The following is a 13504-nucleotide window of genomic DNA, read 5'->3' as shown; positions in this document are numbered from 1 at the left end:
CCATGACGTTTCTAGCCGAAAATACCAGAATGAATGACGCAGAATGGAATATGCGGTGTAGGGTCTATTCTATTCGGAGTTAGTCCAGTAATATATGCAAAGAAGATTTAGATATTCCTTCTTTCAAGACTTACGTCAGGCAAATGTCTGTATCGTTTCGTTTTTTATTCTGCAGAAATAAGGTTCATACTAACTAGATGGTAAAAGGTAGACCGATCATAATGTTAGACACTAAATATTACAGAAGGATTGAAGTGCCTTCTATAAGACTCCTCGTCCAAGGAGTCCTACCAAAATGTCTATAGATCAAAGCCAACGAAAGTTGGGACGTGCAGTGCTCAGGCACTTGAAGAACGAGTCGTCAAAGTATCAAGTATCTATGAGACTACACTAAAATGTAAGACAAAGTCCCGCCTGCTTCTCACGGCACGGCCTCGAGTTCAGCCAGCTCATGTAGGATTTAGTAAATCGACACCTCCGTATGACTATTATAGCACACAGAATGTGTTGTGTGTTAGTCTACGGTCAAAACGAACAAAAACGCTGCATAATATAAATATGAGTTCCCGTTTGGCTTCAGTCGTTACACGACCGAGGTCCACGTGTGACAACGCAAGCTGCCTGAAGTGGTTTGGTTAACACAAATCGGAAAACAAAAACAAAATAACATGGACATCCATGACAAACCGAAGGCTACGAGCGACGGTGCACTGCTGTTCATTGTAAAAGTCACACAGAATCGAGTCGATATGTCATTCAGTATCGATATATACCGTAGTTCTTTTTTACTTTGACGTTTTTTCAGCAACACAACGCAGTGAAGGGTTAACACAAGCCAAAAGATAACTATAAGACCGAGAAACTTACAGAAGATAACAAGATAAATTCAGAACAAATCCGTGGAGTAAACAGTCGACTGATGTGATGCAAACGAGAGTAAATGGAATACTGAGCGGCGTTTCTAAATTTTGTCACCTGATGGGATCGCCACAATATAAAACGGCGGGTTATGCAGTTATGCGAGGTTAGGTTCTCTCAAGAATACATGCATATGTTACTTCCTTGTAATTACCATTTACGTAAAATTCTAAATAATAACAAATAAAAGGAGTAACGAACAAACCATGACCGGACTTCCATACAATGCTTCAAAGTACATTTGTATTGCCACAGGAGTTCGCGGATGACGGCTTGCATGGCAGGCACTTTACCTTTAAAATTACATACATTCTAGTCTAAGCGTTCATGCCCGGAATAACAGAGTAGCTGTATATACAGGGTCCCTGTATCGGGGTTTGACTATAATATAAAATACAGGCCTAGGCTATAAAACCTAATCATACCTCGCTTAATTTTTTAAATCTATCACTTTACCGTGAAACCGGAGATTAAAAATTGTGCGGAAGTAAACGATCGTTGCCTAATTTAAAGTGTTACTTAGGTCTAGACAGCAGGATTCCATGCCAAAATTTTAACCCATGATATCAAAAATACGAAGCAGGAATGCTAACCACTCAGCCGTGTTAAACTTAGATTTAGATGGTAGGGCAATATTTTTAAAAATCTTGGAGACACAGAATGTGCTGTGTGGATTAGATTAAGGGTCACATGACACGCTTTTGTGTACATGGTGATGAGCCTTTGGGCTCAATAAAACAGAGAGTCTCTAGAACAGTGAAGTAAATATCAAGTGTTGAAGGAAGAGCTTAAACCGTGTAAATAGTAATTGTAAAAACTAATCTGAATCAGAATACTAAAACACAACGTATCAGCCCAGACGGAAGAAAAGTTTCCGAAAACCACCGGAGACATGGCATGAAGCAGGATCATGCCATGCGGCCTAATTCCTAGCAGGATAACGATAAATTTGGAATACAAGGTCACGCTACTAGGAGCGACTTCAAGCAAACTACCTTCAACCGACACGAAGCGCCCACTTACCAGCTCAAACACAGCATCCGCCCCTCCTAGTGCCTCCACCCACATTTACACACACATTATGGCCGCCCCGTGCCACAATCGAGACTGGTATGACCACCTAACACCCTCGACTCCAAGCTCTCGTATCGGCCCTTCGCTGCAAACACTCGCGTGAACGCCATCTACACAAGACTGAGGCACGCTTATTAGACCACTACACAAACTTAGTGGACGAGTTCTTCGACGTACGAAAATTGTTGCATGCCATTAAAGCACAGAAACTGTGCTGGTTCACGTGTCCGGACTGCAAACTCTTCAAAGCATCATTCTTAAAACACACAGACTATAGCTCCTATCATTTCTAAAGTTCGCCGTAATTTAGATTCTGTCATTATACGCAAGGAAGCTACAGTATTAAAACCGTATTAAACACGTTTCGACTTCGTTATAAAAACATTGCTCCAGGCAATATGCTATGTAAATGATAAAAAATGCAAAATAGCAATGAATTATCCATCACAGAAACACGTAATGTATTTCTGAACACTAAAATAAGCAGTAAGAACTACGAACGATGTGGTCTAGGTCACAAAAATTAAACTTACGACATTTTAAATTATTTTCAAGAAACTATCAGTGAAAAGCAAAATTGGAGACTAATAGAAGATTCTAGTGTATATAGTTTCCTTACGAAGCCCTGAATTCTACAACTGTTATGATAGAAATTTAATAGAGAACTAAATGTGTCTATCTTTCCGACCTTTCCGATTCGGAAACAATGTTGCAGACACTAAGAAAATTAATAAAAATTCAGTGTCAACATCAAGAAAATTGAGGTAAAAAAAGTCACCCTACACTTAAATTCCCCGTTTAAAGAAACATGTAAAGAAGTCTGGAAAGAGACCGGTGAGACCAAACAAAAAATGGTCGCGAAATTATACATGATACGATGGTAAACATCTTAAAAATATTCAAATTAATGCAGCTTCAGGGAAAACAGACAACAGAAAATTTATGATATAGTATACGGCAATTCCTGACGAACCGTAAACTTGGTATGTGAAATCTGAGTCGTGACATGTCAATGGCAGGTAGTACCAGCGATATTGACACTTTAGGACATTTCATGCCATTTATGTGCAAAATATAGCAGTGCGTCGTGCTTATTGTGTGTCGAACTGCCTCCGTCATCAGGGCGATTCATCGCCCTGATGACGGAGGCAGTATGACCTCTGAAACGTTGGTAAACATCGACCAGACTAAACAGCGCAACAACCCAGAAGACAGAAATCTTCATATTCATCGCCCTGATGACGGAGGCAGTATGACCTCTGAAACGTTGGTAAACATCGACCAGACTAAACAGCGCAACAACTCAGAAGACATAAATCTTCATCGCCCTGATGACGGAGGCAGTATGACCTCTGAAACGTTGGTAAACATCGACCAGACTACACAGCGCAACAACCCAGAAGACAGAAATCTTCATATTCATCGCCCTGATGACGGAGGCAGTATGACCTCTGAAACGTTGGTAAACATCGACCAGACTACACAGCGCAACAACCCAGAAGACAGAAATCTTCATACTCATCGCCCTGATGACGGAGGCAGTATGACCTCTGAAACTTTGTAAACATCTACCAGACTACACAGCGCAACAACCCAGAAGACAGAAATCTTCATACTCATCGCCCTGATGACGGAGGCAGTATGACCTCTGAAACGTTGGTTAACATCGATCAGACTACACAGCGCAACAACCAAGAAATCTTCATCGCCCTGATGACGGAGGCAGTATGGCCTCTGAAATGTTGGTAACATCGACCAGACTACACAGCGCAACAACCCAGAAGACAGAAATCTTCATACTCATCGCCCTGATGATGGAGGCAGTATGACCTCTGAAACGTTGGTTAACATCGACAAGACTGCACAGCGCAACAACCCAGAAGACAGTAATCTTCATATTCATCGCCTTGATGACGGAGGCAGTATGACCTCTGAAACGTTGGTAACCATCGACCATACTACACAGCGCAACAACCTAGAAGACAGAAATCTTCATACTCATCGCCCTGATGACGGAGGCAGTATGACCTCTGAAACCTTGGTTAACATCGACCAGACTACACAGCGCAACAACCCAAAAGACAGAAATCCTCATACTCATCGCCCTGATGATGGAGGCAGTATGACCTCTGAAACGTTGGTTAACATCGACCAGACTGCATAGCGCAACAACCCAGAAGACAGTAATCTTCATATTCATTGCCCTGATGACGGAGGCAGTATGACCTCTGAAACGTTGGTTAACATCCACCAGACTACACAGCGCAAGAACCCAGAAGACAGAAATCTTCATATTCATCGCCTTGATGACGGAGGCAGTATGACCTCTGAAACGTTGGTAAACATCGACCATACTACACAGCGCAACAACCTAGAAGACAGAAATCTTCATACTCACCGCCCTGATGATGGAGGCAGCATGACCTCTGAAACGTTGGTTAACATCGACCAGACTACACAGCGCAACAATCCAGAAGACGGAAATCTTCACACTCACCGCTGTGAAAACCTAAAATCATACAACTACCAAGTCTTTCAAGAGCGGAACCTACCATAGAGTTCGATACTTCGTAAGGGCTAGAAGGAGACTAAAACAAAGCAATGATATATGAAAAGGATGATAACGAAACGCGGATGTGACTGCAGCGGCCACATTGTCCCAGCTCCATATTCACCATCGTTCATCATCATTCACCCAAGAAATTCCACACAGTAGTTGTATATGGTCGGCTAGGACACCACTATTACCAATGTTACCAAAATGTAGTCCATTATGGCAAACGCTAATCTGGATATCTTTCATCCGGGCACACGCCGTGTGCTGTTTGTTCAACAAACTGACGTAACAGACGATATCTCGACACACAATAAGCATGACGCACTGCTATATTTTGTGCATAAATGGCATGAAATGTTCTGACGCTTTCCTGCAGACACCAACCATTTTAAATTTTTAAAGCACAGTGAGAACTAACCAATCAATAGCATTTTTTTTGTATTTATGGGTTTCGCATGATTCTCATTGTAAATGGGATTACTTCCGTAACCAAACATTAACAAATTAATCTTTGCAGTCGTGAATTGTGGTGTTTCTTTTGCGTTACCTATTAAATTCTTATATATTATTTATATAAGCTTCGGCTTCAGCTAGTGAAATAAATGTTACGAGTAACCCGATTCAACTAGTGAAATGTCAAACAATATTACCAGGCTTGTTTAGGTTGCTTCCAATTTCCCTCCACATTATTGTATCCGGTTGTTCAAGTTGAATATCCTGTTCTGAAATTAGGATTTCATGCTTCTATGTTATTTTTGCTATCTGAATTCTTAGTCAGCCGTAAGAATTTGCCGGTGGTGGATTGACTACAGACAAAACCCGAGGTTCTCACGGCAGTGAAGATTTGTATTGCATTCTTCTGGATAATGACTACAAGAACTTACTAATGCTTTCGCCGAGGAAATGACTGCCTCCATGTTTTTACAAAAGTTTTCTACGCCGGACATGGAGGCGATACTTCCTAACACTGGTAACCGGCTACAAGATCACATGGCGTCACAAGACCAGTAAACCACAATCAGAGTACATACTACAGTTATTTTAAATAATTTTTACTTGCGAGTCTTCGTTTGTTAAGAGCTCGCATCTGTGTAATATCCGAGAACGTATTACTAAATCGCGTCAACAACCAATGAAACATGAATTTACGTCCTATATTACGACAATAAGGCCTAAAACTCTGTAGGATTTGAGGTTTTCGCGGCGGTGAGGCTGAAGATGGCTGTCTTCTGGGTTTTCTACCAGACGACACAGCGCAACAACCCAGAAGACAGCCATCTTCAATGCCTAAAACTCGTTTGCCGACCCAGCACAATCCACGTATCTGAAAGACGTAACGTAAGGCTTGTTCACACGCCAGACAGCATTTCTGCTCCTGAAATTTGGTACAGAACAGTAAATATGCGAACTCGGATGAATAGTAACGGACTTGCTGGATCACAGATCAGTGCAGGAAGAGGCAGAACGATCCATGCGTGTTTGTTCGTCGTAATCTTCAGTGGACTCAGGTTTCATGTGAAGCCAGAGTTGACCGTTTCCGGGATCAAGAGTTCGAAACTCACTCACTAAACGCATACAACGACACATGAAGGTTTCATTTAACGTTTGACTATCTCGTTTCCACTTCGTCTCCCAATTTTGTGTCTGATGTACCGTAACACAAAAGCGTAAAACTGAATCCATACCGACTTCTGCACATACTGTTCACTCGTCTAAATTCCCACCACATTAATTTGTCAGATACAAGGTAACCTCAAAGTTTCCCACCGTCGGCCAAGAGTTAATAAACCTAGGCTTATATAAAATATCGGTGGTCTAGCGGTTAGAACGATGGCCGTGTAAACATGAGGTCCCGGGTTCGATTCCCGGCGGTGCCCGAATTTATAACTTGTGTTGGGCAAGGCCGTGGTCTAGGCAACACGGAGTTTTCCTCTGGGGCTTCCCCGGTTTCTCCGTGGCATCCCAACAATTACTCCATTCACACACAGAAGAAGGCAATGGCAAACCACTTCTGCATCATCTGCCAAGAACGTATATGAACAGGTCCTAGTCAGATAAAAGGATGGAAGGATCCTGTTCATAATGTCGCCAACCTCCTTTAAAGGAGACGGCGTAATAAAGCAGATATAAAATATCGGTCATACAAATTCTTCAGAAAGGCACATGCTTATATAATAACGACACACAACTATCACATACCTAGCCAACCAAACCAAGAACTACATATGAAATAATGCTGTCGTTTTACAATCTAAAAAATAAAATAAAAACCTTACTAGATGCTACGTGGTGACAGTGTCCTTCCCACCCGAGAAGTTCTGTGAATTGAGAAGATAAAGATGGCTGGACACATGGACAACATATGATACACATACCGTTCCTTATAAAACACGAAAGCTGGCGAACAATGTTCAGGAATGCATTATTATGATGCTATAAAATAACTATAATCTTGAAAGAAACACCATATAATCAATGGCAGAAGCCTGAACGACGTTAAGGTATGAGAATAACACATTACAGATTTACATTTGTATTTCGTACTTGTTGGTAAACCAGTGCACTTGCAGCGGTAAAGTGAAAACGGTGGCATATTGTGGCTTCTTCCTTCAGGGCACCCACAATATAGTGCCTCGATGGAAGAGCATGAAGACAATGTCGAAAGATGACTTTTGCCTGTTCTCATCAACATCAGTATAACAATTTACAGATTGTTGATCATTTTGAAATCATCCTTGCATTATAATTATCATCATCATCATTAACATATTAACGCAATTTTACAGTGTTGCTACGAACCAAGATCATCATACGTTTTTCCTCAGAGGCAGAGAGAACTTTACGAAATGTGATATTAAAAGCCATTCATATACAGTGCATCTGAACAGCTTAGTATCGTACTCAGTTTCAAGAGTTCTGATATCGGCAGGTGTCACGAATAGATATTGACTCACCGTAAGACTGTCGTCCAATTTCCGCTGCCACTGGTCCGAGCGGTCGATGAGTGCGTTCCATTTTTCGGACAGTTTGTTCACCTCTCTGCGAATACTTCGGGTTAGTTCGCGGGCCTGCTCCTCCGCGCTACGGTACCCGCGGGAGTCTGCCTCCACTTCCCGTCCCACTGAAACCAAAACCACAATGAAACATCGATACAAATCAAAATGGCACAAGAGCTGAAACGACGTCCAACACACCTGATATTCTGTGCTTGTTTAAAATCGTCCAGACTTAACATGCGACGATGGAGAAATCACATGTACACAGCACAGTCACACAAGACAGAGGAAGAGAATATTCAAACGGCGAAGCAGTAATTATATAAACACGCGTAGACATTCACGACATAAAGGCAAGGATGCCTAGCGTGTTCCCTTGCCACTTTCTTAATTATACGGCCTTTCAGTCTCCTGTTAGTATACTGTCCACTGCTCAACATCTGTCACAATCACCATGGCAACGAAGCGGCCAAATTCGCCCAACCTGCCGTTTACTTAGATTTGCTACGAAGCTGTAACAATAAAGTAATACTCAATTTAAAGCCTACTGCCTCTCCTGCATGACTATTGTGGTTTTCTCATTATCTCCAGACGAATTCCGGGCATAGTACTACCTTCTTTGAAATCTTTCAGTGCTCACCATTCTTGATCACATTCAAACCTACAGAGTTGAAATGCCACTTTTAAAAATAAACTAGTAATTTCCCCCGAAATGGCCCAGTGTGTGCTGTAGTGCAGTGGTATTGAACCTGGGGTACGCGAAGACATCTTAGGGGTACATGAAATTTAAAATATATATATATATATATATATATATATATTATATTTTGATAAACACTGAATAATCAGTAATGTAATTTATTTAATTTATTTTACATGTAGATTATATATTATGTATAACTTGAATTATACACCAAAAAATTTGGGGATACAAAGTTGAAGAGAAATTATATCTGGGGGTACGCGAACAAAAAAGATTGAATACCACTGCTGTAGTGGATCGGCTGGTCATTCTACTTCCTTGCAGTACAAGGAAATACGGAGCAGCGCTCCGTTTCTACAACCTCGTCGCGTATTAAAAAGTCCGTGCTCATATATCATTCCTGACCTTCGCCTCTCTACTTTAAAATAATCGATAATTTATTCTTCTCCTGCTCCGGCTTCCCGTCTTTTCACTATAGTCTTTCTCTCTCTCTATGGGTAACACACCAACATCCCCCAGAGTCAAATTTCTTAGCCTATATATATATTATCAAGAAATGTACTGACATAGATCAAATTTTCCATTTGACAAAACCTAATATTCAAATAAACACGGACATGTTTGAGAATAGACACATGTGTGAATCTTCAATTGACCTTGAAATTGTCTAAATCCATGGAACAGAGCCCTTGTTTAGAAGTAAGCTAATAGTCACTCAACTAAGTGGTCACGAAAATGTCCGCCATTTATACAAGCAGAAGGCTAATTACTGTGTTCACCCCAAAGACCCTAATATGACCCAATTTAATCTGGCCCACTTTATCACAACTAAATGTATTTAAACTTTAATATCTTCACAAGCACGCTTAGGTCTCGGAAACGATAGTTTCCCTTCAGGTTTTTCGACCAAAATCTTGTATACATCTCATGTAGAAGACGTGGTCAGTTATTTCACCGAGGTCGAAATATGATAACGAAGACGATGGGGTGCCGTCATCTGTATCATACTTGTAGCTACTCTTTCAGTAGATACTCTTTCCTACGATCACTTATTCGAGCGGTTCGAGACTACAGTGACCAGCAGAAACTTTCGTATCTTTTAATGAACCATTATATTAAATTCTCGACTAATGTCTGTGCAAAATTTACCTTTACACTGACATACAATGTATATAATATTAACTGTTTTCATTGTTATGAGATATGTCACATCCGTTAACCCGTGATCTAATATTTACGTTTAGCCAAAATAATTCTGTCTCAAACTTTATTTCTTAACACTGAAATCGAATTTTCCATTGCTAGTGCCTCCACTGTTTTATAAAACAATAATTTACATATTTATACTTTTCTCTCTTCGTTTATTTATTAGTCGTCTGAAGAAAAGTTTTGTGACAGGGAAAACGCACTTACCAATATCTAAATCAGATGTTTAATTACAAGCTTCATTTCTTATGAGTTGTGGGAACCACAGTATGATCACAGGAGCATTCCAACGTCACTGTGGTAAAAAGCTGCTTGTAATAAGATTATGTTCACTGTAGATTCACAAAAATTCAAGTTACTTTTCTATGCGTATCTTTAGTATCATTACGTTTCGTTGTGATTCCAAAAAGCTGTTCTAAACTAACAACTCCGAGATTCAAGTCATATTAAGAACGATAAATACCGAATACGACAACAGAGCGAAGAGATGAAAATAAAATAAGTACGAATCCAAGCATGGAAGAATCCATAAAAGCAGGGCATAGTCCCTGCTGTTTTCTTGCAGGTGGCAGAAATACATTGCTATGCATGTCCGATTGAGGAATAAGGGATCCGAGGTCAAACGCACAAGGAAAGCTGAAATGAAAGCAAACGACGATAATCTCTATACTATGCGAAATCATGGGAAAGTTAAAAAATCCTGCCACAGCCTTAGATGGAATTGATGTATGGGAAGAGACAGGTCGAGTGTGCTGGCCTCGAGCAGAAAAGCGTCTCACTTGCATATATTTTGAACCTTGGGTTTTAGTTGTGAATTTCTCATTCACCCTGTTCCTTCAAACAAGCAACAAATGCCACTCACACAATATCTAAACCGATACAAAATAACTTAGAAGTTGATATGGAGCCGTTAAACACCGAATAAGGAAACAAAAGTCCGATACTAATTGTGATCTACTGGAGCATTTCTATTGGGTGATATCAGTAAAAAAAATAGTGGGCTTAATATGGCTGTATTCTGGGTTGTTACATCATACAGTATGGTAGGCGTTCACCGCTGGAAGCACCATTGAAACGTCGGCTAACTTGCACCAGACAAAAGAACAGAGACGAAACAACCCAGACGACAGCCATCTTCACATTCGCCGAGTCAGTCTGGGCAATCCATATCCGCAAAGACGTACAGAAGCAACTCGCAAGAAGCGAAATACAGCAGTGATGACTGAAAGTCTGTGTTAACTGTTTCATGACTTGTGACGTTTCGCATTTTATGCGTCAAAGTGGTACTACACCTTTTACATGTTAAGACTACCCTCAACAAAGCTCCAGAGTCACGACGTAACTGAATCCACTTCAACAAAACGTCACAGTATGTTTCACGCAAGTAATTTATAGTTGCCACCGGTTTCTGTTATGCCGCACTGACTACAGGAAAAAAATATTTCTTGAGACCTGTATCTAATTTTTTGACTACACCAATTTAACATACATCACTCGCTATTAAAGCCAAAATACTTCTTAAGATGGCTGTCTTCTGGTTTGTTGCGCCGTGTATTCTGGTAGAAGTTTACCGACGTTTCAGAGGTCCTTGCTGCCTCCATCATCATGACAACAGGGCTACGAAGAGAGACCTTTATTCCTTCGGAGTACTTGATACATAGTCCGCTGCCTTACGCATTACAAAAGTATAGGTTTTCTGGCTTCTCCGGAATAAGGTAACCCATTTACTTGACTGGTTTCCACTCATTTGTAATACGAGCTTCTCTTGTTTCCACCAGCTGTTCAACGTTCCTCAATACATTGTCTATGGTATCTAGAAATGGAAAACGGAGGCAAGCCATCAACGAAGGCAGTCGATTACAACCGGTTCGTTACCGCGATCACAAGCGACAGCAGACAACAGAACATCAGAGTTCAATAAGTTGTACGTGCAATCCAAAGGGGTTTAAAACTCTTTGCTCTTGGATTTTAATTTTATAATGCCCGTTTCATCAATTCTCATAAAGAACTGGGTCCCATTCTTTTCTAGGACGACATCTAGTTGTTTTGTCATTGGGTTTATGGAATAGTTATTTATCTATTTCTTTGCGTTCTTTCTGTTTGCTTTTTTTTAAAATTTCATCCATGTTTACCTCGCAAACATGTGCTCTGATACTAATATTTTAAAAATTTTCAGCTTGCTAGTTTCAGAGCTTAATGAACACCAAAAGAAAATCATGTTCACATTTCCACAAAGTTTCAAACACCAAGCCATTTCTAGAACGTATACTCTTAGCCATTCTCGTATTTACATTTTTCATCGCTGGCTTAAAGTTTGCAAGATACATTTTTCGCGAAAATATTTCTGAAAAACAAATCCTGTGGTTAATACATTGAAGAAAGGTCTCAATCCACTTGAAGAAGATAAATAAAATAAACATATACGGTAAATTTTATTTTTATTTCCGACGTAAAATTTACTGTTCTGACGAGGGTACTATCCCATATTTCTACTCACTTTTACACATATAGTCGAAACATTAATATTTTCTACAGTTCACGGATTTTAAAGTATTCTGCATATTAATGTCTATTGTTCTCAAGCTGTAAGTGTATTAGAAACGCAAAACGAACGAGATGGAATTCGAAATTGCCGTAAAGAGTTTAAACATACAAATGAGAACATACACACATGTCGAAATTTGTCGGCCGTCACTATAGAAATCAATTCCTCTGCCAAGAACAACGAGGAAGTCAAAATTATTAAGAAAACACCGAAACTAAACGTCTTCTTCAGTTATCATATCTACTTATCTAACTTCAAACTCTCAAACAATCCTGTGTAGCTCACTTCAAAGTTTTGGGCCACAGATTCAATTTCTCATCAGTAGGGAATTATATTCATTTTGGATTCCTAAGACAGACTTCAGGCTAATTGTTAAAACGGGGCAAAGTAAATCATCACAAATACGCGAAATACTCGTAAATAGAATCGAATGATATCTGCTCCAAAAACAGGAATAAAGGTTGGAGGCGGTGAGCCCCTCCAAAATATTTGTCGATATCTACCAGACTACACGGTGCAACATCCCAGAAAACAGCCTAATTCTTTTTTTTTTATTTTTGTGAATCTCACTAATGCCAATTGTACCGGAAAAATACAAATATAAGACATGAAACTTTACTAGATTTATACTAAAACCATTACAATTCATTTCTAAGGTAAGCATTTTTTGCCAGTTTTGTTAAATTCAAGTTAAGAATCATGTAAAGTGGAGTTTTAGTGTATCGATAGGAGCCACGGATTAACTTTCCGACAACGGTTCTTATATATTAAAAATATCGTAAAAAGAACAAATATAAACATCGTGTTACGTAGAATTAAAAATAAAAATGAAATAATTAATTGAAAAATTTACATAACAATTATAACGATCAAAATGGGACGAAATGTCAGACAAGAAAGAAATATAATTATTCCTCAAAATCAAAAATAGTGTGTTCATGGTCTTGGTATCTCCAGAATGTCTGTGACCGGAATTATATTGCGCCGCCATCATGAAACGAAAAGAGACTGGAAAGAAGGTACTGAGCAAGTCCAACAGCAAAGCGGAAACTTTTAGTTTAATTTCCTTGCGTTCAAAGCCCCAATAAAGCTATAATTTGTGCAACGATGAAGTTATGGTAGATAAGCCACCATTATATGGCTGAGTATTAGTTTGATATCCAAGAGGCAAGCTTAAATACAAATCCCATGATTTAGTTGGCTTTGAAACTGCCCAGCGTCCAACTCAAACTTCTGAATATCTTCGACTGTTATATTCTCAGCGCATTGCAGTCATCCACACCAATAAGCACTACCCTGACGGCCTAATATTGGCATATCTGAAGATTATTTACGAAATGTTGTATCTTTGTAATTTCTCTGCATGTCAACAGAGTCTGCTACATCGCTTTCAGTTCAAACTTTGGAACTGTTCATTGTATGACTCATTGTTGAAATACTGGGGTTTAAATCTGACGACAGAGGCCACTAAATATGAAGATTTCCACAGCAATTTTTGTTTTATT

General features: G+C 39.7%; 1 protein-coding gene across 12 annotated transcripts in view; it reads right to left on the bottom strand.

Annotated features, from left to right (window-relative positions):
* Positions 1-13504, bottom strand: part of Dys (Dystrophin) — a 609234-nt gene that overhangs the window by 36116 nt on the left and 559614 nt on the right. For all 12 annotated transcript variants that reach the window (XM_087346495.1, XM_087346492.1, XM_087346499.1 and 9 more), the window contains one exon: positions 7504-7670. In XM_087346495.1, the coding sequence (XP_087202621.1) occupies positions 7504-7670 (167 nt within the window). The remainder of the gene's footprint in view (positions 1-7503; positions 7671-13504) is intronic.

The sequence above is a fragment of the Zootermopsis nevadensis genome, unplaced genomic scaffold (genome assembly GCF_977971745.1).
Source record: "Zootermopsis nevadensis isolate Lab colony 2312 unplaced genomic scaffold, Znev_1.0 Znev_ptg000010l, whole genome shotgun sequence".
NCBI classification, from domain to species: Eukaryota; Metazoa; Arthropoda; class Insecta; order Blattodea; family Termopsidae; genus Zootermopsis; species Zootermopsis nevadensis.
Note: the sequence above shows the minus strand (reverse complement) of the source record. Positions and strands in the feature narration are given on the sequence as shown.